This window comes from Excalfactoria chinensis, chromosome 2 (genome assembly GCF_039878825.1).
Source record: "Excalfactoria chinensis isolate bCotChi1 chromosome 2, bCotChi1.hap2, whole genome shotgun sequence".
NCBI classification, from domain to species: Eukaryota; Metazoa; Chordata; class Aves; order Galliformes; family Phasianidae; genus Excalfactoria; species Excalfactoria chinensis.
The window spans coordinates 4,110,119-4,136,389 of record NC_092826.1 but is presented as its reverse complement, the minus strand read 5'-3'; the positions used below and the strand labels follow the sequence as shown (position 1 = coordinate 4,136,389).

The window sequence follows — 26,271 nt, the reverse complement described above, 5'->3', positions numbered from 1 at the left end:
TTAATCTCTTACCCTTTCTCAGCCATCTTTTGAAATCAAATTAGTACTGTAGCAAAGTCACACTTTGCTACCGTGTCCATCCAAACTTCCAGGTGATACAAACTTCGGGTACTGAGGAGCACCTGGCTCATCTGAAAATGAATTTAATCAGCTATGTGGCTTTCTTCCAACTTCTGACCTGGCTGAACTGCCCCACAGGTTCAAAAGTCCCCGAGTAGAACAAACTTTTGCTCTTTGGCTAAAGAACTGATTAATTCAAGGAGAAATTCAGGTTTGCTATCCCTGATCAAGAAAGAATTTCCAACTTCACAAAACAATGTGAAATACCAAAAAAATATTCTTACCTATTTTCTTAGTTCGCTCTTCCCCACGACTATGAGCAATAATTGGAGAATATATGAAGGGGCTTTTGGTTGACACATTCTGACCAAGAAGACTTTTAATTTTGTGAGGTCGGAGACTGGTGGGAAGGTTCAAGAGCTTCACAGACCTGTGAAGTAAAAATAACTGTTATGGAAGGTTGTGTTAAAAACAAATACCAAACATCTTCTAGAGAAAGCATCAAATGCAAAACTGGCAAGTGATTTAAAAACCAGCTGTTAGTTTCCAAAATAAGTGTGAACTAAATTATGGATACACTGAAACTTCAGAAAGCAACCAAATATTTAACAAACCCAAGCCAAAGCCAGACAGAATTTCACTGGACAATGTAATACAAATAAAGAACTTTTACAAAGTGAATAAAGTAGGTTTGAAATTTTAAGTACATAAAATTGCATCTGGAAGGAAGGAAACGTCACAGGAATTGGAGAGGCCTTGTTTGAAGATCATAATGCAATTACAAACAGACAGGAAAGGACTGATTTATTAAAGCATCTTGCTGTTGGACAAGAATTCCTGTGATACAAAGCAAGGAAACCACTGGTCTTCCACTATTGATGGGGGGGAAAAAAAAAGTCCTCTGGAGAAGGACTTGGGGGTCCTGGTGGACAAGAAGATGGACATGAGTGAGCAGTGCATGCTTGCAGCCCAGAAGGCCAACTGTGTTCTGGGCTGCATTAAAAAGGGGTGGCCAGCAGGGAGAGGGAGGTGATTGTCCCCCTCTGCTCAGCTCTTGTGATGCCCCATCTGCAGTACTGCATCCAGGCCTGGGGCCCCAAGTACAGAACGGACATGGAGATCTTGGAGTAGGTCCAGAGGAGGGACACTAAGATGATCAGAGGGCTGGAGCACCTCTCCTGTGAGGAAGGGCTGAGGGAACTGGGATTGTTTAACTTGGAGAAGGTTCCAGGGAGACCTCATTGGGGCCTTCCAATATTTGAAAGGAGCATATAAACAGGGGGAGAATGATTGTTTACAAGGGCTGACAGTGATAGGACAAGGGGGAATGGTTTTAAACTGAGACAGGGGAGGTTTAAGTTGGATAATAGGAGGTAGTTTTTCATACAGAGGGTGGTGACGCACTGGAACAGGTTGCCCAAGGAGGCTGTGGATGCCCCATCCCTGGAGGCATTCAAGGCCGGGCTGGATGTGGCTCTGGGCAGCCTGGTCTGATGGTTGGTGACCCTGCACATAGCAGGGGTTGAATTTGACGGTCATTGTGGTCCTTTTCAACCCAGGCCATTCTATGATTCTATGATGTATAAAACTTATTTCGCTGAAATCCTTTGAGAACACTACGAAGAGGATATGGATGTTACAGTACATGATTAAATTCTCATGTTTTTATATAGTTCACCAAATATCATGACAAGCACGGGAGAAGTAAGAAAGAAACCTGCCTTCCACACTTAAAATCAAGTGCCTTTGCCTCGAAAAGAAGGCGCTTCCTTAAATGTTAAAACAATTTTGCAACATTTACATGATAAAATTCAAGTCACTCACACGCCACAGTTACAGAATTACACTAAATTTCAAAACAATAAACTATCACAGAGAACATGAAAATCAAGTCCTCCATGTTTAGAAGCTCAGCACAATGAAGAATAGTTTTATCAACCAAAGAAGCCAATATTCCAACTAATAAAAAGTGCGTACATATGAGAAAGCCATTTGTTTTAAAAATTGCCTAAACCATTCAAGATAATGTGCTATTACTGAAAAATAATGATGCTGTAAGAGGAATATTACAAAGACAAGTTACCTCTGTGATACAGAACACTTGATAAGAAGTTACAAGAGAATAAGAAAAGTGCTTTGGAACAAGAAATATATCATATCCATTCATTATCTGTTGATACCTGTGTCAGCATCACAGTCAAAGGCAAAATAACAGGAATAAGCTTCAGGAAAAAAAGAGAGCCTATGGCAGATTCCGGAATCCTCTGAGAAAAGTACAGTATCCTTCTGCTTGGATATGAGTACAAATTAGAATGTAAATTTAAGCAAAGCATGCGAGGAATATGTATTTGAGGAAATTAACACAGTTAATTCTCCTGTTTTGTATTGGATAAAATTCTATGGCTTTTCATGGTATACCGTACTGAAATACTTTCCACTCGCGTATGTTTTTAATTTCTAGAGCTTCAGACAAACAATTAAAAGCTAAAAACACCTTTCAATTTGCACTACAGTATTTCAAATGTCAAAAAAATCCAAAGTTCCAAAGGCTACAAAACACATAAAAATAATACTTAATAATTGTCAATAATAGACCAAGTGTGTAGTTAAAGGATATAGCAGAAAAAAAAATAGTGAAACAAATTATATAGTAGAAGGAATAAACACTTAAGGACAGATACATGGCATATCTACCATGACTACAAAGGTTTCGCCAAGCCAAATCTCTTCAGTTGCTTCATAGGTTCAAGGGAGAAAAAGATAATAATGCTACTGCGTTCCAGCCTCACTAAGGCAGTTCAGTGTTTAACAGTATTTCAATTAAGACATTTGTACCTAAAATTAGTATGACACATTAAATGGATTAATAACTAGTCGACAATAAAATGCCAATTGTAAATAAAACTCTGCATCATCAGTACAAGGGAATGTATTACATACAGTGGAAGGCTCTAAAACAGATTGAATCATAAGCTTAGGTTATTCAACAATGGTCAAAACACCACACAGTTATATCTCAAAAATTAGCACCAGATCTGGTTCTAGATCAGGATGCCCAGGGCCCCAGCCAACCTAGTCATGAACCCCTCCAGGAATAGGGCATCCACAGTCTCTCTGGACAACCTGTACCAGCATCTCACCACTCGCTGAGTAAGGAACTTTTTTCTAACATCCACGTAACCTAAATCTCTCCTCTTTCAGTTTAAAGCTGTTCTCCCTTGTTTTATCACTATTAGACTATGCAAAAAAAAACTGTCCCCCTCCTGCTTGTAATCTCCCTTCAGGTACTAAAAGGAGCACGATAAGCAGTTCTTTCCTGTTAAACAATACTGCTGTTTTTTCCTCACCCCAGACTTCTTAACACCCCATGTCAAAGCAGCAGTACCTATTTTCAGCACCCCAAGCACAGCCAGGCCAGGCAATGTTGACACTGTAAACACTGGATGGAAAGCAATTTCTTAAAACTGGGCATAGGAACAGCAAGAAACTGTTGTTCTCAGAACAGGAAACGTGCTCTCTCAGAACAGAAAACACTTGTACTATGAACACATAGACTTTTAGTGAAACCAAATCCAGTATCTCTCCCATTGCCACATGTAACTTTGGTTCCACAAGCTGCCATTTTAGGATCATAACATGCAGTGGGTGCAATTTGAAAGCATGCGTTGTACCACTGATCAAGCAACACAAAGCAGCTATCTGCAAAGCCAGCCCAGTTGTCATTGCTAACCAAACCCTGCACAGGCACTGCAGCACAATGCTGGTAGACCTCCAAGAAGATGCATCTTTCTCCAGGAATACACATGAGATGTGGGGTGACCAGGTGGTTAACCAACGCACGTGGTCCCACAATGGGACAAAACACTGTTCAGGACACTGCTGGTTTGTCTGCTATGTATGTCCAACTTCACACCTATGCTCTAGTCTTATCTGTACCTTAAGAGAGCATATTCCGCACAGCAAATTGCTAGTGAGAACAACCCTATTGCGATTAACGTACTACGGACAGTTAAACAAGGCCTTTGTCTTCAGTGAAAGAGAAGCAGAAGAGTAAAACCGGCCACAGAATCAAAAAAGTGCTCACAGAATAAAACATTTATGTCATTTTAGAGACTGAAGGTAATCTGAAAAGAAATATTGTTTTCACTATTTGCTTATGCATTTTATTATCTTTCTGTGATACCAGAACGCTTGCTTTATCTCTTATGGAATCTCACAGAGAAATCAAACATCTCTGAGGACTCCTTTCAATAACTTCCAATACACTTTTTTCTGAATGGCAAATACCGAACACCATTCTTGACAAAGATTTTCTTTTAGCCTTTTAATTTCATGCCAAACTGCAGTTATTCCATCCCTGTGTCTGTCTCAAATACTTTATACTAGGCTTTAGTCTAAAAAATGTATTAGTCATTGAAGTGACCTGATGATCTAACTTAAATCTCAACTGCAATTATAAAACACTTTTCTTAGATTGTATCAGAAACTCCTGAATGACAGTTTTATTTTTAAAAAATCCTCTCTTTCTGAATCTAAAGACCACAAAAAAGTATTTTCTGCTCAAAAGTTCTATTTTTGCCCAAGAACTTCTCAAAACAATTTGACATTCTGACACTTTTTCATGTTATTGTGAACAGCTTACAGAAACTGAGAAGACTACACCCTTCCAGTATCCTTTAAAATTTGACAGGTACCGTGGAAAAGTTAAAGATTGCATTTGGAGTCCTACCTCACAATAGGCAATTTGGTGAATGGAACAGGAGGTAACTTCAAACCATCTGGAAGAGTGATGAATTCCATTGTGCCAGGGCATTTTGCTGTGTAGTTTTCCAAGCTCTGTGTCACATCTTTCTTTTCTAGAAAAGAAGTTAGTTGAAAATAAAAGTAAGTAACACTTCCAACATACATGCAACAAAAGTTTAAAATGAAATAATGATCTGAAGCTTTACTTGCCTTTTTGCATTTTTACAAGGTCGCTCTAATGGAAAACCAACTACTATATGAGAATACTTAATATTATGCACCAAAATCCTGAAGTGAATAAAGCAAAACTAAATGGTCTTTGGTAACCAAGACAGTTCCATGCACTTTTTATAACTTTTAAAGCTGTCCATGTATATCTACTCTGAGGAAAAGGAGATGAGGGGAGACCTCATTGCTCTCTTCCAGTACCTGAAAGGTGCTTACAGTGAGAGCAGGGTTGGCCTCTTCTCACTGGTGACAGGACAAGGGGAAATGGCCTCAAGTTGCACCAAGGTAAGTTTAGGTTGGACGTTAGGAAACACTTCTTTACAGAAAGGGTAGTTAAAAAATGGAATAGGCTCCCCAGGGAGGTGGTTGAGTCACTGTCCCTGGATGTGTTTAAGAGCTGTTTGGATGTGGTGCTCAGGGATATGATTTAGCTGAGGGTTGTTAGGGTACTATAGTTAGGCCACAGTTGGACTTGATGACCTTTGAGGTCTTTTCCAACCTGAGTAATTCTATGATTCTACTTTTCATTAAGTTTTCTTTCATTGGCAAGATAACAATTTCTAAAATGGAACTCGCAAATCTAAAAACCCACAGCAAACTGCATCAGACACATGAAGGTTATTTGTAACAACATTATGTGAACAAGCCTTATCCTAAACACCAGTATTAATGGAAAAAAAGAGAAACCAATGGATTTTGAGGTTATCTTGCATTAAAATTACCTACTTCTTAAAATAATTATACTATAAGCTAAATGTTAACAACCAGTATGAAATTTTTTCTTTGGTTCTGATTAGAATACAAAAAAATTCAAGCAAACACACATTATTATCTCATCTTCATGACTCTGAATTTTCTCCAAATATCAGTTCCTGCAATTCATACAATTGTGTCTCCAGGAAAAAAATGGGATATTTATGGCCTGAATACCAAATTGTTGTTCTCTGGTGAGACTGGAGTCTCATCAAACAGAAATAAAACTCAAAGCTTGTGTTTAGATGGGAGGATGAGATATGTGAATACTCTTACACCTATAAGGGTTCAAAGTACAATTAACATTGTTTTGTACACGTGCTATCAATAAAAATAACTAAACAGTAAGTAAATAGCTTCAAGAAATGCTTTAGTTATAATTATTGCTTAGATATTAAATTTCAGTCATAACATTTCATGATTTCTCTCGAACAACCTGCTGTTTTTTCCTGTGTTATTATCAAATTATTATAAATAGCTCCATTAAAACATTGTCTCTAACTTGTCTTCAGATGATGAGCTGTTTGCCAGCTGCAGTAGTCTTCATGGAATGACCCAAAGCAGATTCATTCAAAAACCACATTCTATCTAGTAGGAATCTGCTTTCAAGTTTAAAACTTCAAGTGACAAGCTCAATACAATACAGAGGTCAGTAAGGCTATCTCCCCAGAGTCACTTTGCCTTCTCTTCTGCTCTTCTTTTTCTGTGTTGGGTTGCTTTTTTTCCTGCATTATAAAAATGCACCGGGCTACACAAACAAGGATTTAGTCAGGAAACCAAAGGAAGTTATTACAACCTTCTCTTCAGCACAGATCAGGCCATGCCTACAGTGTGGGTCTAGTTTTGTGCTTCCCAGCTCAAGGCAAATGTGGAAGAACTGATGAAGGACCAGCACAGAAAGGTCAGCACAGTTAGGGCTCTGAGGCACAGTCTATGTGGACAAGTAGAGCTGTCTGATGGAAAGAAAGATCTGGAGGAAACTAACCACCAGAAGGGCTGTCCAGAAGGTCTGTGGGATCTGTCACTGAAGGTTTTCAAAACACAGTTGAATGAAAGCACAGCTAGTGCTTAAGTTGGTCTACACGACCATCAGAAGCACTGCAAAAGGAGTATTTTCACTGGCCTGTTTTCTCAGACAATTGCTGGTGCCTCCTGGCCAACAGCGACTCTTTTTCCTCCCAAGTTATTATCACTTCTCTCCTTGCTTACAGCAAAAATCTTAACAACTTTTTCCATGAGGAGCCAGATACACCACTGACATCACAGGAAGGATTCACTCACTCTTATTCTTTTCCTCTAAAAGGTAAATGAGGACTGCATTTAAAGAGAGCGCAAACTTTCAGAGAACAACTGACATCCTGAGTCTACAAAACGCAGCAAGACCGAACTGTTCATTTCAACATGCGAGCTGACAAATTTACAAACATTTAATAATAACGCAACATCTACAAGCCATTCATTTGTTCCTGTATAAGGATGCAGATCCACTCATAAGACTGGAATCAAAACTGTGTAGTGAATTATGTCAGAGCAGAACATGACTACTAGGCTGTTCCTGTCCAACGTGAATCGCCAGAAACTGTGAAATTACCACCTTTCACAATACAAAGCAGTATATATCCTTAACTCGCTTCATTTTGCCTGCCTGCTACTTCTCATGACCTGTAAGAACAACAGATTGCCATAACTAGAAACAGCACCTTCAAAAATGAAACAACACAAGCTGATTTTCACCATCTGTGAAAATATGAACGGGAAAAGCATGCTAATTCTCTCCTTTCATGTTAAGCTACTCATAGTTCAGGTAGGTTTATCTCTTTGTAGAACAGGTGCTACTGTGAAACAGTCGATCTCTAGCACACAGTCGGCAATTTCAAGGCTCAGGATATTACTTCATCTAAGGATTTTTAACACAGACTCATAAAGCCTGGTGAGAAGTAAGCAGTAGCATCCCCTTTCACACTTTTAAGGCATTTGTTTTACTATTTCCTATAGTACTTGATTTTATTTTAATGTCTGTCAGACCAGGTAATGTAATGCTGCATTTGAAATGCTGCTGATAACACCGCATACGTGTGTTTTCTTCTTCATAAACTCAATTCTTCAGCATGCACCTTGCATTATTCCCCTGATGAAACACTAAATCTATCACTGTACCACACTGATGGCTACAGGTATTTTCTAGTACACAAGGTATGTCTTTCACTGAAGTTTGTGCTGCCCACATCAGTCTGGCATCCACGGGCTTCTAAGGCCACAAATAAATATTGACTGCAATTGCCTTTGTTATGAAACTAATGCCACACAACAGACAAACTGTACCGCTAATGCTGAACTGCCTTGAGCCACTCAGCACATTTTAATCAGGTATAGAAAATATTCCAGAAAATACATCTCAGGCATATCCAGACATTCCAACCAGCATCGCAGAGCCAGGATTTGCAGCAGCTCAAGTCAGAGTACCTTCCTAAAAACGTCAGTCTCTAACAGTCAGGGTGTTACTTGCCTTTTTATAGGAGGAAGAGCACATAACACCTGCTGAGTCTACTGGGATGGAAAGCATCACGGCAACCAAAGATGATGAAGGCAGAACTACAGAATACCCTTAATTCTGCATGAGACCAGAGGTCTGCCACTCTGAGGAATTGGCTTTTATTTCCTAATGTGAAACACTGTCCATTGTTGCATTCAAAGCAACACTTGCAAAATGAATTTGTTTATAGATTTCAGAGTCACATTTTTTATTTCACAGTAAAAACTCAGCACGCTTTCTGCACAGGCAAGGCTAAAACAAGACATTTTCCTACACTGATACTGTATGAAGTGCAGTTTATAACAAGCTGCTGACAAGCCAACAGTATTATTACTTTTCACTTTGCACTGCATCTCAGCTGAGATGCAAAAACAATCTACATCAACAGGACGTACCAAGAAGCATCCACGATGTAAAAGAACAAGAGCTACACAATCTTTCCTGACAGCCACTTCTGAAAACAGATGTTGGAGCCGCTCTCCTCTGACTGACGCTTCTGCCACCTGACCTCAGGGCTTTGAAGGAACGACACAAACTTCTCTTTTAACCCAATTTGCATCAAAGCCTTGTAGTTGTCATAACCCACCACAGACTGCTATTTTTGAAACAGCTCTGATTTTTCTTTTCCAAGCATCTGTCTCACTGTCACTGTATTTTGACACAATCAAAAACGACACCAACTTTCTGGAAGACTGTTTTTTTTTTGCCAACTACTGTCTCCTAATCCATGCTTCAGATGACTATCCGTGGCTTAAAGAGACAGGTATCGTTGGTAGTCACCTTTCTCTTTGGAAGGAAAGGATGGAAAATGGTTACCCTTAGGAGTTTTTTTGCCATCTAATGTTTTCATCCTTATGTATGCCATCAGGAAAGCAAACAACACTTGGGCCACCGACCTTCGAATTATCCTCTGAATGCTTTTGCAGGGGTATTAAGGAGGTTTGTTTATTGAGTGAGAAATGACTGGTTATTTTCTCATCTGGACTTCTCATTTCTACTGACTCTGTTTCTCCAGTTTCTCTCCAGATTCATTTATTATCAGGATCACAAAATAGCAGCACCAAAATAAAGCTGCACAAAGCCAGCACAGCTTCACCAAGAGAAGGTTGTGCCTGACCAATCTATTGGCCTTCTATGGTAGAACGACAGCATCTGTGAACAAAGGGAAGGAAACTGATGTCATCTACCTGGACTTCTGCACAGCCTTAGACATGGTTCCCCATCACATCCTTATCACTGAATTGGGAAGAAATGGATTTGAAGGGTGGACTTCTCGGACGGTTGGTTGGAAGGTCACAGCCAGAGGGCTGCAGTCAACAGCTCCACACCTAGATAAAGGCTGGTGACAAGTGGTGCCCCCCAGAAGTCTGGCTTAGGGTCAGTCCTCTTTAAGATCTTCATTTAACAACAAAGATGATGGGATGATGGTGGATGAAAAACTGACCATGAGCCAGCAGTGCGCGCCTGCAGCCCGGAAAGCCAACAATATTCTGGGCTGCATCAGAAGAGGAACGGCCAGCAGGGCAAGGGAAGTGATTGTCCCTCTGCTCTAAACTCATGAGGCCCCATCCAGACTAGGATCTAGGACTGGGCAAAGGAAAGATGTGGAGCTTTTGGAGGAGGCCCAGATGGGAGCCACAGAGATGATCCTAGAGCTGGAGCATCTCTCCTGTGAACAAAGGCTGAAGGAGTTGGGCTTGTTTAGCTAGGAGAAAACTCCAGGGAGATCACATTACAACTTCCTAATATTTAAAGGGAGCACATAAACAGGAGGGAAATCAACTCTTTACACAAGAAGGTAGAGATAGGACAAATGGGAATGGTTTTAAACTAGACAAGATGTCAGAAGGAAGTTCTTCACTGAGAGAATGGTGAGGTGCTGGAACAGGCTGCCCAGGGAGGTTGTGGATGTCCCGACCCTGGAGGTGTTCAAGGCCAGGTTGGATGGGGCCTTGGGCCACCTGACCTCGTACTTAGCCTGGCAGCTGGCAAACCTCCATGCAGCAGGGGGGTTGGAACCTTGAGGTCCCTTCTAGCCCAAGGCATTCTTTGAGTCTGTGAATGCCACAGTCGCTACTGAGCACATACTTTTAGTTTGCTTATTATAACCTCACACTACAAATGCCCCGTCTCCTACAGAATTATTTCCATTACTAGGCTTTGTTCCAAATCTGCTCTGAGCCTTTTTCTAATATGCGAGCACAAAAAACAGGAAGCTTCAGTTGCACAGTTAGAAACCATTTGTGACCAAAAGCCACTGAATGTGAAGGAAAAGCCTTTCTGCTTGTTTCATAATAATGTGAAGCAGCATTTCACAATATTTCAGAAAAATTCTCAACAGGGCAGGAAAGGAGGTCAGTTATATATGAACATTTTGGTAATCACAGTTTATCATATAAACAGCATTTCATGCCTTGGCAGATAACAGAAAATTCATAGAGTATAATTGTTTTAATAGTATGCCTTAACACTGTAATACATGAAGAAATGTAGAACATCTGTACTTAGTCACAGTCATTACCCTCTAAAATTGAGTCAAATATTAAAAGTATAGTACTGGATCCTTGGCTGATCTTGTATTGATGAAGTTAATCTGTACCCTGCAGAATAACCTACAGCGAGGCAGAACAAAGAAAGAGAACAGTTTATGTATGATCTGCCAACTGGAAGACAAATGATTTTCTGGTTCCTTATGCAACTCACTAAAATATTACAGAAGAAAGTAGGGAAAAACAAATAGCTAAAAGCCTCCTGACTCCAAAATAGCTCCTGGTGGTAAACTCAGAAACGAAGGCTTAACAAAAAAAAACTCACACCCAGGATTCTTTGTGCTGGCTGAGCTTTTCCTTTCCCACTGAAAACAGCACATGGCATTTAGGAAGAAGTCAGAGGAGACCTCATGCAGCAGTCAGCCCCACCAAGTGGCAGCCAGCTGGCCTACCCAGTTCTCTCGGAACAAAGTGTCAGACATCTCCCTGACAAACTGCTAGTAACAAGGCAGAATACAGACAGTCTGACAGTAGAAAATGAAAGAGAAATGGTAATTTCTGCACCCATAAAGATAGATTTTTCCCTTCACAAAACTGAAACTTGCTTGATGAGCCGCCTTCCAACTAGAGAAGACGAAGTCAGTGTCTGTTGCTGGAGAGGGAACCTGCACCACCCTGCTGCCAAGGCACTGCTGATCCTTCAAAGAAAGAAAGGGACTTCAGAAAGAGCAAAGAATACTTAAAGAGTCTCACAAAAGCTGGAGGAGAAAGTGAATATTCAGACTGTAACCACTACAAACTGTTTTTACCTTCAAGTTAATCACTAGGTTATATGCAAAGGTCTTCATGATCTTTCAAGCAGTCCCTCAAATTCTAGTTGGGGACAGATGCAGGAGGACAGCAATGGCCTAGCTGCATATTCAGTACAGCACTCTGCTATCCTAAGAAAGGTAATGTTCCAAGTAAAGTGAAAATTGCTTTCAAAGCAGCCCAATGAATCCTATGTTTTCATTCCAATATTCACTACTGCAATGCATTTTAGCACACACCTATGGTTTCACACTGCCCTGAACAGCTAAGTTTCAGTCTCCAACCTCTATTCAATAAGACATGAGGTATACAGGAATCACATGCAAGTTGACTGGCCAACTGGATGTTAACATGCCAAACCTTTAGATCTAACATCCTTTTTGCCTTTACCTCTTGGGAGCACTGTTAGCATTTACCTATTATGTGTATAAACAAGAGTCATAAAACTGGAACAAATTTGACATCTCTGATCTGTTGTCCACACCACGTTTTGTCTACATACTGAATGGCTATTCTGAAAGGAAAAACCAGAAAGGCACTGATAAACAGCGTATAATATGAATCCTATTTCTTTAAGAAATCAAGCAAAGTAAATCACTAAATACAGTAGAAACTAGTAAACTTCACAGTTTGACGTGGAAAAGAGCAAGTACAACAGGAAAATAAATAGCCTATGCCAGTCAGAGATCTTGGTGACTAAGACCCACTTTCATGAATAGATTATCGCAGCCAGCAGCAAAGTGGCTCCAGCAATACAATAATGAATGCAAACAGATTCGGTTGTGTGCTGTGTAAGAGATCACCTTTGAAAGAGAAATGATTGCCTTTACTCCTCAGTTCGGAGGAGTGGAGGAGAAGAGGAAAACTTCTATTCCACACAGACAAAATATAGAAGCGTTGTCTGCATCAGAGTAACATTGCCTGCTTTGGAACAGCACCACAGAGGACAAAAAGAATGGAGAAAGATGGTCTAAACGTACAATGGTCTTTTATTACAAGATTCTTAGTGGTTATATAAAACGTACACTATTACGCCACGGAGAGTTTGAAACTCACACCTAGCATGAAAATGTTTTTTAGATAAAATCACATGAAAAATTGATACAGCTGAAGTCAGAGTTCACAAAAATGACATTAAAATTTCAGTATTTAGTTCTCTGCTGTCGCTGAGATAACCCCAGATGTCTGTAGTTTGAACAACATATCAAAATATATTTTGTACACACAAAGCCAACGTGTCATCCACTCAGAAATACTGATCATATTTTATGTTAAGAAATAACACAAGATCCACCTTAACATGCAGTGTAGCAAATTAAGCAAAGTTAACTTGCATAACGGTATAAAAATTAAGGACAATTGCTACCAAGCTGCTTCTGTACAAAGCAGGTTTTGTAAATACTAACAGATACAACAGCTTAACTCTTTACACTCTTATTCCTCAATTTGTGTTTTGGCTTGAAGAAGCCAAGAGCACATCAATTTCTGTAGGTCCTTTTTCCCCTCCCACTATACTATCCTGCAAAGACAGTCAGCATAATACAAAGTTCCCATTTCTCCATTAGTGATATAAAGAGACTCCCCTTTCCTGAGAAAATGACAAAATAATTGTTTGAAGAATCATAGAATCATTAAGGTTGGAAAACACCTCTAAGACCATCTAGACCAACCACCTACCTGCTGCCAATGGTACCCACTAAACAGTGTTCCTTAGTACCAGACCCACAAGTTTCTTGAACACCTCCAGGAATGGTGACTAAACCACCTCCCTGGGCAGCCCATTCCAGCACCTTCTTTCAGAGAAGTTTCTCCTAATATCAAACCTGAACCTCCCCTGGTGCAACTTGAGGCCATTCTCTCTCATCCTTTTGCTAGTTATGTGGGAGAAGAGACCAACCCCCACCTTGCCACAATGTCCTTTCAGGGAACTGTAGGAAGCAATAGGGTCTCCCCTGAGAATCCTCCAGACTGAACAATCCCAGTTCCCCCAGATGCTCCTCATAAGACCCGTGTTCCAGACCCCTCATAGCTTCATTGCCCTTCTCTGAACATGCTCCAGGGCCTCAATGTCTTCCTTGTACTGAGGGGCCCAAAACTGAACATAATATTTGAGATGCGGCCTCACCAACGCTGAGTCTAGGTAGACTATGTCAATAGCTTTTCCCTACCCACCAAGGCAGGTCACAAGCCTGTAGTTCCCTGGATCCTCCTTGTGACCTTTCTTGAAGATGGGGGTCATGCTGGCAAGCCTCCAATCCTCTGGGACCCCTCTGGTTAACCAGGAACACTAATAGATGGTGGAAAGCACCTTGGCAATCACCTCTTCTAACTCTCTCAGCATCCCCACATGGATCCCATCCAGCCCCGTGAACTTGTGACAGTCCAGGTGGAGTATTAGTTCCCAAACTGTCTCCACCTGAATCATGGAGGGTTTATTCTGCTCACCATCTCAGACTTCCAGATCAGGAGGTAGAGTACCCTGTGGATAGCTGGTCTGACTTTTAAAGGCAAATGTAAAGGCAGCATTGAGAACCTCAGCCTTTTCCTTATTCTCAGTGGTCACATTCCCTGCTGCATCCACTAAAGGACGGAGTTCTCCTTAGCTCTCTTCTTACTTATTTATAAAAAAAAACTTTTTTGTTCTCTTTTACTACAGTGGCCAAGTTGAGTTCAAGCTGAGCTTTTGCATTCCTAATTTTCTCCCTGCACATCTTAACAGCTTTTCTGTACTTTCCCCACGTTGCCCATCCTTTCTGCTACAGGAAGTTCCCTAGGGCTTATCTCTAGCAAGCCTCGTTTAAACCCCCTCATCCCTTCAGACCTGGTTCAAAACCCTCCCAATGAGACCTGCCAGCTCCTGGGCTAGGATTCACTTCCTGCTTTCTGACAGGTAAAACCTACCTGCAGCCATCAGGCCAGGCCAACCAAACTGCCCACGAAGACATGAATTCTGAGGTACTATATTCTGAGGTATTATATTTATGAATGACTTGAAACATGCTACCAAGTTTTAATGGTCGGTTTCCTGTATCTCTTAAGACTTTTGATACGGTAAAACCTAGAGATTTTCCTCTGTGCCCTATCAACAAGTCTAACACTTAACTCTGAACTGAAGACTAATCTAAGGTAAACTGTGAAAAATGTTTTGGTTAGAAAACATCAATTGCAGAGTGAGCTTTTAAATGACTAAAATAAGCCCAGAGAGTTTTAGCTTCCTGCTACTATTCCATATTCACTTTTACGCTTCCCTTGTACAGGAAAACTTAAATAGCAGCACGCATTATGACTCTTTGCAGTATTGCAAGAGAGGTGGAAGAATCACAGGGAAAAAAAACGTGGCCAGTGGGCTCATGTGTGGCACACATCCACGTCCTATTTATCTGATTATGCAAAGTACCATGATGTGTAAGATAAGTGGCTTCTAAGAAGTTTCCTCCTACTTCAGAAAGCTCCTATTACAACATGTCAGAAAGCATTTACATTCAAGCTTTTCTTTCTTTAACATACATATGTTTTCATTCAAATACACTGTGTCATGGCTATCAAACACGAGGTGGTAGGTCTGTTCAATTACATTTACATATATATACATATGTATATATGCATACTTCATATATGCATACGCAGATAAAACATGGGATTACACTGTAAAAACATTTCCATCTAATGGCTAAGAATCTACCATGTTGCTGTTAATATTCCCTTTGAAATTATACTGAACATCTCAGTCTCCATCCTGAAATCAGTTAATTTTAACTTTCTAAGACCAAACGTTTCAAAGAGTTACTGGTTACACAAATACATCTTGCAGGCACTTTGTCAGCCCAAATACAGTGAAGCAGATTAAAACCTGTTCAGTAATGTCAGTCAAGTAAAACTCACCTCAACTCAGAAGCATGCATCAATTTAATTTCCATCATAATTTCTGTTCAGTCTGATTAAAGTTCCATTCTTTTCAGTCCTTGAAATCAATAACTTTTATCCCTCTAAAAATTAATTTATGTACTGTAAAGGATCCTCGGGGAAATGCTGACCTAAATTAAATATAGCATTAAGGAACAACATTCCTTACAACTATAAAACACTACAAAACATTGCAAACTACTGACAGGCCACATCTATATGACTGACTGCTGCAGTACAAAAGGAGGAAAGATGCAGAGCAAAACAGTTGGTGCCTGCATTACACACACTTCAGGGAATTGGTTTCTTAAACATAAGCAGACCTTCTCAGAGGTTTCCAGTACACTACCTCTTATTTTCCCCTCTCAAGAAACACAATATCTCAATCAGAACTACCCTAGAAACTCTTCTACATAACACTGCCTCAGCAGAAAACCGCTGTTACCATTTCTGCCAGCTTCCTAACAGCTTCCAACTCTGTTGAAAAGCAGAAGCCTATACCACTTGATTCCATTCTTTCCTTTGAGGTCCCTTCCAACCTGGGCCATTCTGTGTGATCTTCCCTCAGTGTCTCTTTTTGTATGTCTACATAAGTTCTGGCACAATTCAAATTTACAGTGAATTTGAAAATATATATATTTTCAATAGGACTTATTTGTCTGTGGGTTGAAGAGAAGTGTCTTAAGATTTTCACTAAAGATTCCTATACTTCAGTGAATCAATAACAGTGGCTGGGATAACAGCTCTGCAGAGGGCATTCTGTATCTGAATGGTATTTGTAATGATACCTTCTGTAGTTTGATAGGGATAAAACAAGTTTTTTTTATGATATGTGTAGAAAGATAAGTAAGCCAAAATTGTTCTAAATCTTACAGTCAAGGAGCAAGGAAAGTTTGCTAACTAGATCAGCAAGACTGAACCAACCAGAGTACCTTATCTGCCAGACCAAAAGACATTCTGTAGTCATAGCTGTGGAACTCAGCTTTTTTGGTTTTGGCCAGTGTTGATGCTGAGAAGAATAAAGACAAAGGTCATCATAGAAAGACCCTGAACTACATGATGCCCACTGTTCTGCTGTTGAGAAGTCAATATACATGCATGAGAGGCCACACTGTCATTCTGTAAGTAGTTCTCCAATGTGCTTCTGTTTCTATAAATGTCATCATCCTAATCCAGAGAAGGAAAGGAGCAGAAGAATAGAAATGTTGAGACACTGAAAGCCATACCGATACTACAGTAATATCTGTGCTGACAACCCAGTTGGCTGGAGGAATACCAGAAGGGTACAGGAGGGCTCAAGGTCATGTTCAAAAGGCAGAATAATTAAACTACTGCACTCAATAAGGGAAGTATACAATGGAGAGATCAGCAGAGATCTCAAATGTGGAGCTTATCTATTTCATTAGAAGTCTGAAAAGCACAAAAACAATTAGACAATCAGATTTTAATGGCAGAGGTATAGCAAGTACCACCAAAAGGTGTACATATTTCCCAAATAAGTAACTTCGATGACATTTGAAGAAGTGAAATTCACCAAGAAAGGAATGAAGCATTTCTAGTTTCATCCCATACCATGAACAGTAAGTGCACTTAGATCCTTGTCACCAGAAAAGTTAGCAAAGCAGCAGGTATGGAGTTGAAAACCCACTGAAAATCTGAAAGAATCCAAACCTGCATGAAAGACAAATGTGTTTCGTGCAAGTGGATTCTGTATAGTAGGTCACACACAAGTAACAGCTGTTTCAAAGTAACCGTGTGTTTGGACAAGCCATAATTAGATAGGTCACCTCAGAATCATCTGTTGGCAATAGAATTACAATCATTTAAAGTACTATTGATACTATCAATAAAAAAATGACAAGAAAATGCTGTTTTTCAAGCATCTGACCTTATCCAAATTGAATTCAATGTAAACCATATAGAATTATGCTTCAAAAAATATTATAACAGAGAGACAGAATTAATTCCGAGCAATTTTGCAATTGCATGTTTTAATTCTTATTTAAAGAAAGTGATTCTCAAGGGCTTGTTAAAACATAATGGCTTGAGATCACAGAGCTTTAATGCAGAATTTGATACCTCTTTTTGCTATCCAGAATACTGTATTTTACAGATTTATGTACCTAAATAGCTTAGTTTTAAATCAGACTCCTAAATTCCATGTTGTTAAAATAATGACTGACATCTCCCATCTACTTGATGATACTTTTATTCAGATTTGCCAGACTCCACAGCTGGAAATTCTAATCCCAGTGATTACATACAAAATTTCTGTTTTAAAAATAATTATCAGTGTCATTCAATTAATACAAATACAAGAAAACTGTGTTTTAAACACAAACTAGTTTTGACAATGTATTTGTGTTCTCTGAATAGAAGCAAGAGCTCCTAACTGTTAGATCTTTCATTGTAAGCACTAAATTTCATCCTCATCCTTTAAATTCTCCTTGTAGTAAAGATGAAATCAACTTTTTCTGTCTCCCAAAGTCCCACTTACTCAATTTCAGCTGAACTAGCAAGTGAATAGAATTAGATTAACAAGCTAAAGCAAGGGAATATTCCTCTTCTGCCCATACTAAGCAAATCCCAAGACAGAAAAGGTCTGGATTATGTTCCAGTGCCAAATGTTTAGCTGGTAACTTCCTTTCAGTTCAGAGTTTTCACTTCCATTAGTTTTATTTTTAAAGATGACCTGGTAACTACCTGAAATTTAAGCGTAGTATTTAACATATGGCACCAGTTACAAGCTTTGAAATAGGAAGCGTGTTTTATACAAGAAAAAAAAAAACACGTCATTTTAAAGAGAGGAAGCCTGGCATCCAACCAACATTTAGAAGATTCAAAACCTAATGGCAAATACAAAAACAAAAAGAATGCTCTTAGGACTTCTTTAAGATTTGGGATTAGCAATATCATACATGGACATACATGGAACAGCTCAAAGCCTTGTCTTCAATGGAATTTTCAACCCTTAAGAAAAAAACAACACTGAAACTTCGTTCATGAGCTTAGAAAAAAATCAAAGGACCTTTTAACAGCAAGTAACATTTACAGACCGATAATTTATTTCAGTTTATCAGTTCTCCTTTCTCCGTTACTGATTTGATCCACTAAACAGACAAGGTAATTTATTAGTAGGCTCCCAGCAAAATATTGGCTGCAGAAGTCACCAAGGAGAGAAATTTGCCCATTATTAAAACAATAAGGAGAGAAAAACATGCCGAATTCAATTTCCATCAGAAACAGCCTTCCAACAGAATCATCTAGATTGGAAGAGACTTTCCTTGAAGATTAAGACCAACCATCCATCTAATGATACCAAGTCCCATCACTAAAACACGTCCACAGACACCATGTCCACACATCTCTCAAATGCCTCCAGACATGGGGCACTATCCCCCTGAGCAGCCCAGGTCAAATCCACAGCCACACTCTCCATGAAGAAATTCTTCCTAATGTCCAGCCTGAACCTCCCCTGACGCAACTTCAGTTTTAAATCACTTTTCACCTGAGGAAAGAGACCAACACCTCCTTCATTGGAAACTCTGCAGGTAGTTGTATAGAGCCATGAAGTCTCACTTCGGCCACCTCCAGACTAAACTAACCCAATTCCCTCAGCCTCTCCTTGCAAGCCTTGCTGTCCAGTCACTTCATCAACATCATTGCTCTGTTTATGCTCAAGCTACTCAGAATCTTTCCTGTAGTAAGGAACCAAAAATGAACAGTACTCAAAGTGGGGTCTTATCAGTGCCACATACAAGGAGACAATCCCTTCCCTACTCCTGCTGCCACACTACTCCTGCTGCAGGCCAGGATGTACTTTGCCTTCTTGGCCATCTGGGCACATTGCTGGCTCATGCTCAGCCAGCTGTCAAACAGCACCCCCAGGACACCACTAGTGACCAGCCACCAAATTAATCTCCATTCACCAGGACTTCTTGGGCAATGCCAGCCAGGCTGTTTTTTCACCCAGCAAACCATACACCTGGTCAGGCCATTAGCAGCAGGTTTCTCCAAGAGCATAATGTGGGAAAGTGTGTCAAATACTTTAACATGCTTGAGGAAAACAATACCCACAGCCCTCCCCCCCCAATCTACTCAGTGAGTAACTTTATAATGGAGATGAAGTTAGAATCTGCCTTTCTTAAAACCACACTGGCTGCATGTGATCACTTGTCTCTCACACACCTTGACATCTGCTCAATAAACTTTCCAGGTACCAAGAGGTCAGACTGAATCTTCTCAATCCTCTTTCTTGCTCTTCTTAAGAGTTGAGTGAAGGAAGGCTCCCCTCCCATGGCAACTTTCAAGCCTCCTCCAGTAAAGGTGCTCCTCCCCTCCTCTTACAGATGGATCCCCTCAGTTCCCAGCATACAGGTTTCTCTAAGAATCCCAATATCCCTGGATATCACCCCAGTCCTGCAACAATGTGTTGATCCACCAGATCCAGGTGGTACTTTCAAAGTCTTTTCCTTTGATAAAGAGAAGATGACCTGTGTCCCAGAGCCTCTTACAACTACTTATCCACTCCATCAAAGTTTCATTGAAAACCCATATCAGAACTACAGCAGACTCTTCTTCCCCAATAACCTTCAATCTCTTAACTGCTGCTAGCGTTTTCTAATGATACTTTTATTCTTTTAATCCACAACACGAACTAAGCTCTCCAATCGTGCATCTAAGATTTCCAGAGGAAATCAAGCACTGAAGCAGTCAATTTGCAGATGGAAAACACGTAAGGAAGTTTTATTTAGATGCTACATATCAAGGTCTGAATACTGCAATATTAAAAATTAACAATACTGGATACTTGATTGATAATACTGGATACTTGATTGATTGCCAGCAAACAGCTACACAGTGCACACAATGCTCTAATTTCTGTCCTCTCCATTACTTCTCAAATGATGCATACTTCAAAAACAATACAGAATAAAGCACAGATAACTTTTTTTTAAGTCATACCTTGATCAGAAAGAAAATCCAGCATGGTCTGGAGAAGGAAAGACAGATGCCTGACGGATAGGGCAGGATTGCCCATTCTTCTGGACGCATATACTAGTTCATGAAGCAAACGCATCTGCACTGCAGCCCAACCTCTATGAGTTCCTACAACATAAACAGTCATTTCATTTATTTACTCTTAATGTAGAAGTCATAAAATAAACAATTTTATTTGGTTTCCTGTACATATTGAGCAGTAATTTAATGATATATAAAAATCACCCAATGGAACCAACTATTACAAAACCCAAAGCTTGAACTCAAAATGATTGGAAAAACAAGGTCTCTGGATTTCTTTCTACTTTTAAACGTATAGCAATTTTTGTTTTATATTCTTGTCTATATTTATCACTAGAATTCCAAAAAGGAAGTTAACATCTCCCATAAAGAAAAATAACATTGCATAATTTTTGAACTTTGAGAACAAGAAATTCATATGAGATTTCATGCAGAACATTTTCATCCGTGTCTAAAGATCAGGCCCTGCCAATATTGTGTTACATTGTGTTGCCATACAACTGAAGGCAGTTGTATAAGCATAGAGTATGGAGCTGTATAAGTAGAGGGCAAGTCTGACAAAATATCAGCTGACACAGAAGTGCACACAAAGCAAAGGTGTGGAACTGACTTCCTCCATGTGAAAAAAAATGGCACCCACTGCACTCACCAGTGCTGAACGGTGGGTGGTGCATTTCAGCAGTGGCCTCAGAAGTGATGTGAAAGACAAGCCACATTCCTGACAGCCACCACACAAAGCTGCCACACCATAAAATGAAGAGTGTCAACCAGCTCATCCACACGAAGCAGCAAATGGTAGTGACTAAGCTGAAGAACGGTGTTTTGTAAGTGAGAATTTCCTCTATTAAATAATGTTCCTGTATTCTTCATATCTCTTGCTGTTTCCATGGAAATAAATAGGAGGCACTACTTTTGGAGCAGCCAACATATGTTCAAATGCAGCTTACCTGAAGACTGGTGGCAGACAGCATAAAATATGCAGAAAGCAAAGGCAGTACTTAGCAGCTAAAGGAATAGCCGCTTGTTATTATGAGCTGGCTTTGCTTTGTTGGATTGTTATTATGGTTTTTCTTTATTTTTTAATAGACGCAAAAGGAAAAAAAAAAAAGCAATTCAAAAGATAAATAGGACCTAAAATTGTTTAAATATTTAAAAGCTACTCTTACAAATTATATAACATTGATTTAATCTGTGGAGAAACATGACAGATTTGACCTTAGTGATACAAATGCAACCACACACACACACGTAATTACATCTAGATTTGTTTGAGTGTGTCTATGAATAAAAATATAAAAGAATCCTTCATTCTTTGATTATAATCCACAGCGAAATGAAAACAGTTTCTGAAACACAAAGCTGAAAGCACATAATTAAAAAAATACTTCGAAATAAAACATGACCTTTTTTGTATTGACAAGCACAAAATCACAAAGACATTCGGAAACAGTAGAAGATAAGCTCTCATTAATAAAACACATTTGCTACAAACACAGGAACGCAGCAATACATCCAGCAGCAGCTCTCAGAAATTCCAAACTATCGAAAGCAACACCAGCAAAAAGCAAAGGTGCTGTTTTGAAGAGCTGCTCTGCCACAATTAATTTCAGTTAGGTAAAGGATTTGGGTTTTATTTGACACTTCTCAAGGAAGTTAGTTATATAAAGCCAACTGAGTGACACCATAAGCAAACGTATGCTCCCCCAGAGACACTTACCTTTGCTGAAATCTTTAGGATCCAATGATAAGCTATAACCAGGGAGTGTTTCCAAAAGCAATTTGTAGCAGGCCCTCCAGCCAGGCTCTGGTATGCTGGGTGCAGCACACTGCATTGCTGCGATACGCTTGAAAAAAGCAGACTTGCGGTGAAAACCAATTCGTTCATACAGCTCTGAAAGAATGCTGTAACGCTGGATTTTTTCTTCTTCTGAGAGCTGAAATTGAAAGGGAAAAGAAAATGGAACTGTTTTTTAATTGAAAATTTTCAAGCATGTATCTGAGTAACAGGAAAAAAAAAAAAAGAAAGAAAGAAAAAATGTAATAGGCATCTCCAACACAGAAGGCCAGCATGCTTGCACACAGCCAGTCATGCCAACCCCTGCCAGGAAATCTTCAGCTTGCTTCTGAAATTAATCCTTTTGAGGAGCAGCTGAAGGAGATGGGAATGGAGGAGGCTCAGGGGAAATCGTATCGCTCTCTATAACTACCTGAAGGGAGGTTGTAGTGAGCTGGATTCGGCCTCTTCTCCTGTGTAACTGGTGATAGGAATAGAGGGAATGGCTTCAAGCTGTGCCAGGATAGACTCAGGCTGGATGTTAGGAAACAATACTTCTCTGAAAGAGTGGTCAGGCCGTGGAATGGACTGCCCAGGGTGGTGGTGGAGTCACCGACCCTGGAAGTGTTCAAGAAATGTTCGGGCCTTGTGTTGAAGGACATGGTTTAGTGAGAACTGTTGGTGATGGGCGGATGATTGGACTGGATGAACTTGTAGGTCTTTTCCAACCATGGTGATTCTGTGAACAGCTAACGAGAACTGCGAAGACGCTTTTCCTGAACAGTTTAGTTAGTTATCAGTACCATGAAGTGTAAGTTAGTCAGAACAACTACAAATTGCTACACTTTCATGTCTCATGGGTGATACTTAGCATGATGTTCAGGTGCACGATAGGAACATAAAAATACACCACTTCCAAAATCTACTGATTTATCAAGTTGAATGTTTTCACCACTTCAAGAGCAAACCTAAACCCTCAGTATTTATGAATCTCACAAATCACAAAATATTCTTTCTGTGATACCATACCTATGCAAACTGTCAACAAATGGGGCAGAATTCAGTGAAAGGTTAATCCCTATTAGGTTTCAAGTACAACCAAACTTGGTAAGCCACTAACAATATGCACTACTGTAGCTTGACAATATATCTGCACAATGCCCATGTTGTTGCTCCTTCCCCATTATGAATGAGAGCCTTGCTTAGAAATCAGGCAGCCAAGAAGAAACTTCTCTGCAATAAGACTCAAAGCTACCAACTCCTCTACCTTTATAGCACCAAAGAGGCTGTGGATGCCCCATCCCTGGAGGCATTCAAGGCCAGGCTGGATGTGGCTCTGAGCAGCCTGGTCTGGTGGTTGGCGACCCTGCACAAAGCAGGGGGGGGTTGAAACAAGATGGTCATTGTGGTCCTTTTCAATCCAGGCCATTCTATGATTCTATGATCCCAGTAACCAGCGAAGTGAGTTCTCAAAATGGATCAATGGTGACACCTAGTGCACGATACCGAACATGCACAAACACAAGCAATACCATGTATTGCTAACAGTTACTCTGCAAAATAACGTTAGCAGCTTCACAGGCATTTACGAGGACAAAGTTCATAGAAAATATCACTGATGGACACAAACCAGAATCATTCTTCAAAAAGGAAAGCATCAATCTGAATTCTGTGTTTAATGTCATAGAACCATACAGGTTGGAAAAGACCACTTAAGTTCACCCAGTCCAGCCATCAGTCTATCACCACTGTGCTCACTAAACCACATCTATCACTGCCACATCTACGTGCTTCTTGAGAACCTCCATGTGACTCCACCACTTCCCTGGGCAGCCTGTTCCAATAACTGCAGGCACTTTCAGAGTCGAAAGATTACAGGTATACCACTAACTTTTACAGTAATAATTACGTATCATAAAGCTGCAAAACATTTTTTAGTCACAGAAATGCTGACATCGTTACAAAATCATGAGAAAACTGTTTTCAAAAGTCACTACTAATTTTGGGCATAAGGGATTTGTCACAAAGTATGCTCAAAAAAGCTTTCAGAGAGCACCATGACCTTATCTGACAGCAGCAATCCTGGTAGATCAAAAGATTCACAGACAGACTAGCAAATAATTTTGGCAAGCTTCAGACAAGTTCTGAAGCTGAAGTTGCTACTACCCTACAACACAAGGCTGCACAATGCAAAACCACAGCACAACCATGGGACAGACCAATCCCGTAACAGGGGCTGTAAAAAGGCAATTGCAGTGAGCTGAAAATGCAGCTGGAAAGAAAAAAAAAAAAGGCACAAAAATAAAATACAGACCAATTTAAAAGCAGTTTATCAGAGTCTTGAAAAACTAACATCCAGAAAGAACGTCAGGTTTTACATTATTTCACCCACTCAGGCAGAGAAGCTGCTCCAACTTCTATTCCCCAAAATTTATGTCATTTTTCAAACCAAGTGAAATACGAGAAACAACAGCAGAATTGAAAAATGCATTTTGATCAAGCATGAGAGGCAGAAAAGCTTAAATAAGTCATCAAAACTATTTCCCTAATACAAAATACTGTCAGCATTCACACGCATCTGGAAACTGAATTGCTAAGATGGGCAGAGAATAATTCAATCATAGAATAGCTCAGGCTGGAAGTTACCTTAAAGACCACCTAGCTCCAACCCCATGCTATGGGCACAGACATCTTCCACTAGACCAGGTATCCAAAAGCCCTATCCAATGCTCTGAGCATCTGCAGGGTTGGGGCACACACAGCTCCTCTGGGCAGCACCTCACCACACTCACAGTGAAGAACAGCTGATATCTAAGCAAAACCTACTGGTTTCTAGTTTAAAAGCCATTATTCCTTGTCATGTCTTCACACTCCCTGATAAAAGGCCATGATAGCTTTACAGATGGATTTGAAAGCACACTAATTGGAAACAGCTGAGAGGCAACAGATTCTCAAGTTTTTATTTTTACCCTGTTTAAGTTCTCAGCACTGACACCACTTGTCGCTCAAAGCTACTCACATTTATTTTTCGCAGTTGCAGAATGCTATGCTTCATTGTCACAACAGAGACACCAAAATGGTGTTTTCCCTCAGCACTAATAGGTCAGTGTCACCGCTCAAGGGCTTAAAAGAAACAAGAAAACAATCCCACACAGATACACCAACTAATTATTTCGGGGATGCAAAACAGCCAACACCTAAAGCAGAGCATCTTTTCCAGCTGATTAATTTTCATTTACTTGTTACAACAAACCAAGTCAGCAACCACAACTGTGAAGGCTGTAGTTCACCATCCAAGTAAATGAGAAAGCTTTTTATCAGGCTTGTTTTAAGGTAAGCTTTCAAGAGGGAAGCTTGTCATACAATTTTTGATTATTCCTAACTACATTAAAGTAAACTTTTATAATCTCAGTTTCTTTGTAATTGGCACTTACAATTCATTCTTTGTAATTGGATGCAAAGATAAGTCCTAATACCCTGGAGCCCTCTTAAAATCAGAAGGCTCATTACATAGTTTTACCAGACTGAGGAGATCAAGTACATGTGGAAAGAAATCAGGTCTGCTCTCCATCAGAAAGGAAGACTTAGAAGTGTTTTTCTGCTATCTGATATTGGTTGTGCTGATGTTCTACCTACCTGCAAGAGGCAAACAAAGTTCCCTGCTTGTTTTTCTAGTTTACATATACAAAGATGCATCTGCAGGGTCAATAGCTGATGCCATACATCGAAGTAACTTTATGGAAAAAATAAAGAAGAAAGAAACAGAGCAGCTGGCTGGTAAGAGAAGCAGTGGAGTTTCCAGACTGACCAAATTTATTTGTTGTCTCCTATGCAGCAGGTGGCAGAAACAAGGATACCTTCCTATCATGTTTCTTCTCTACTTGCTTTTCCCAAGGACCAACTCAAACTCAGTAGTTTCTGTTTGTGATACCGGAGCTGTCTGGGGTGAGCTTTCG

The 26,271-nt window shown here is 39.9% G+C and overlaps 1 protein-coding gene across 6 annotated transcripts in view; it reads right to left on the bottom strand.

The window, feature by feature from the left end:
* The window catches only part of TRAPPC9 (trafficking protein particle complex subunit 9), a 446,388-nt gene that overhangs the window by 402,128 nt on the left and 17,989 nt on the right, over window positions 1–26,271 (bottom strand). For all 6 annotated transcript variants that reach the window (XM_072327382.1, XM_072327387.1, XM_072327386.1 and 3 more), the window contains 4 exons: window positions 22,259–22,475; window positions 20,485–20,628; window positions 4,790–4,916; window positions 345–490 (listed from right to left, as the gene is read on the bottom strand). In XM_072327382.1, the coding sequence (XP_072183483.1) occupies window positions 345–490; window positions 4,790–4,916; window positions 20,485–20,628; window positions 22,259–22,475 (634 nt within the window). The remainder of the gene's footprint in view (window positions 1–344; window positions 491–4,789; window positions 4,917–20,484; window positions 20,629–22,258; window positions 22,476–26,271) is intronic.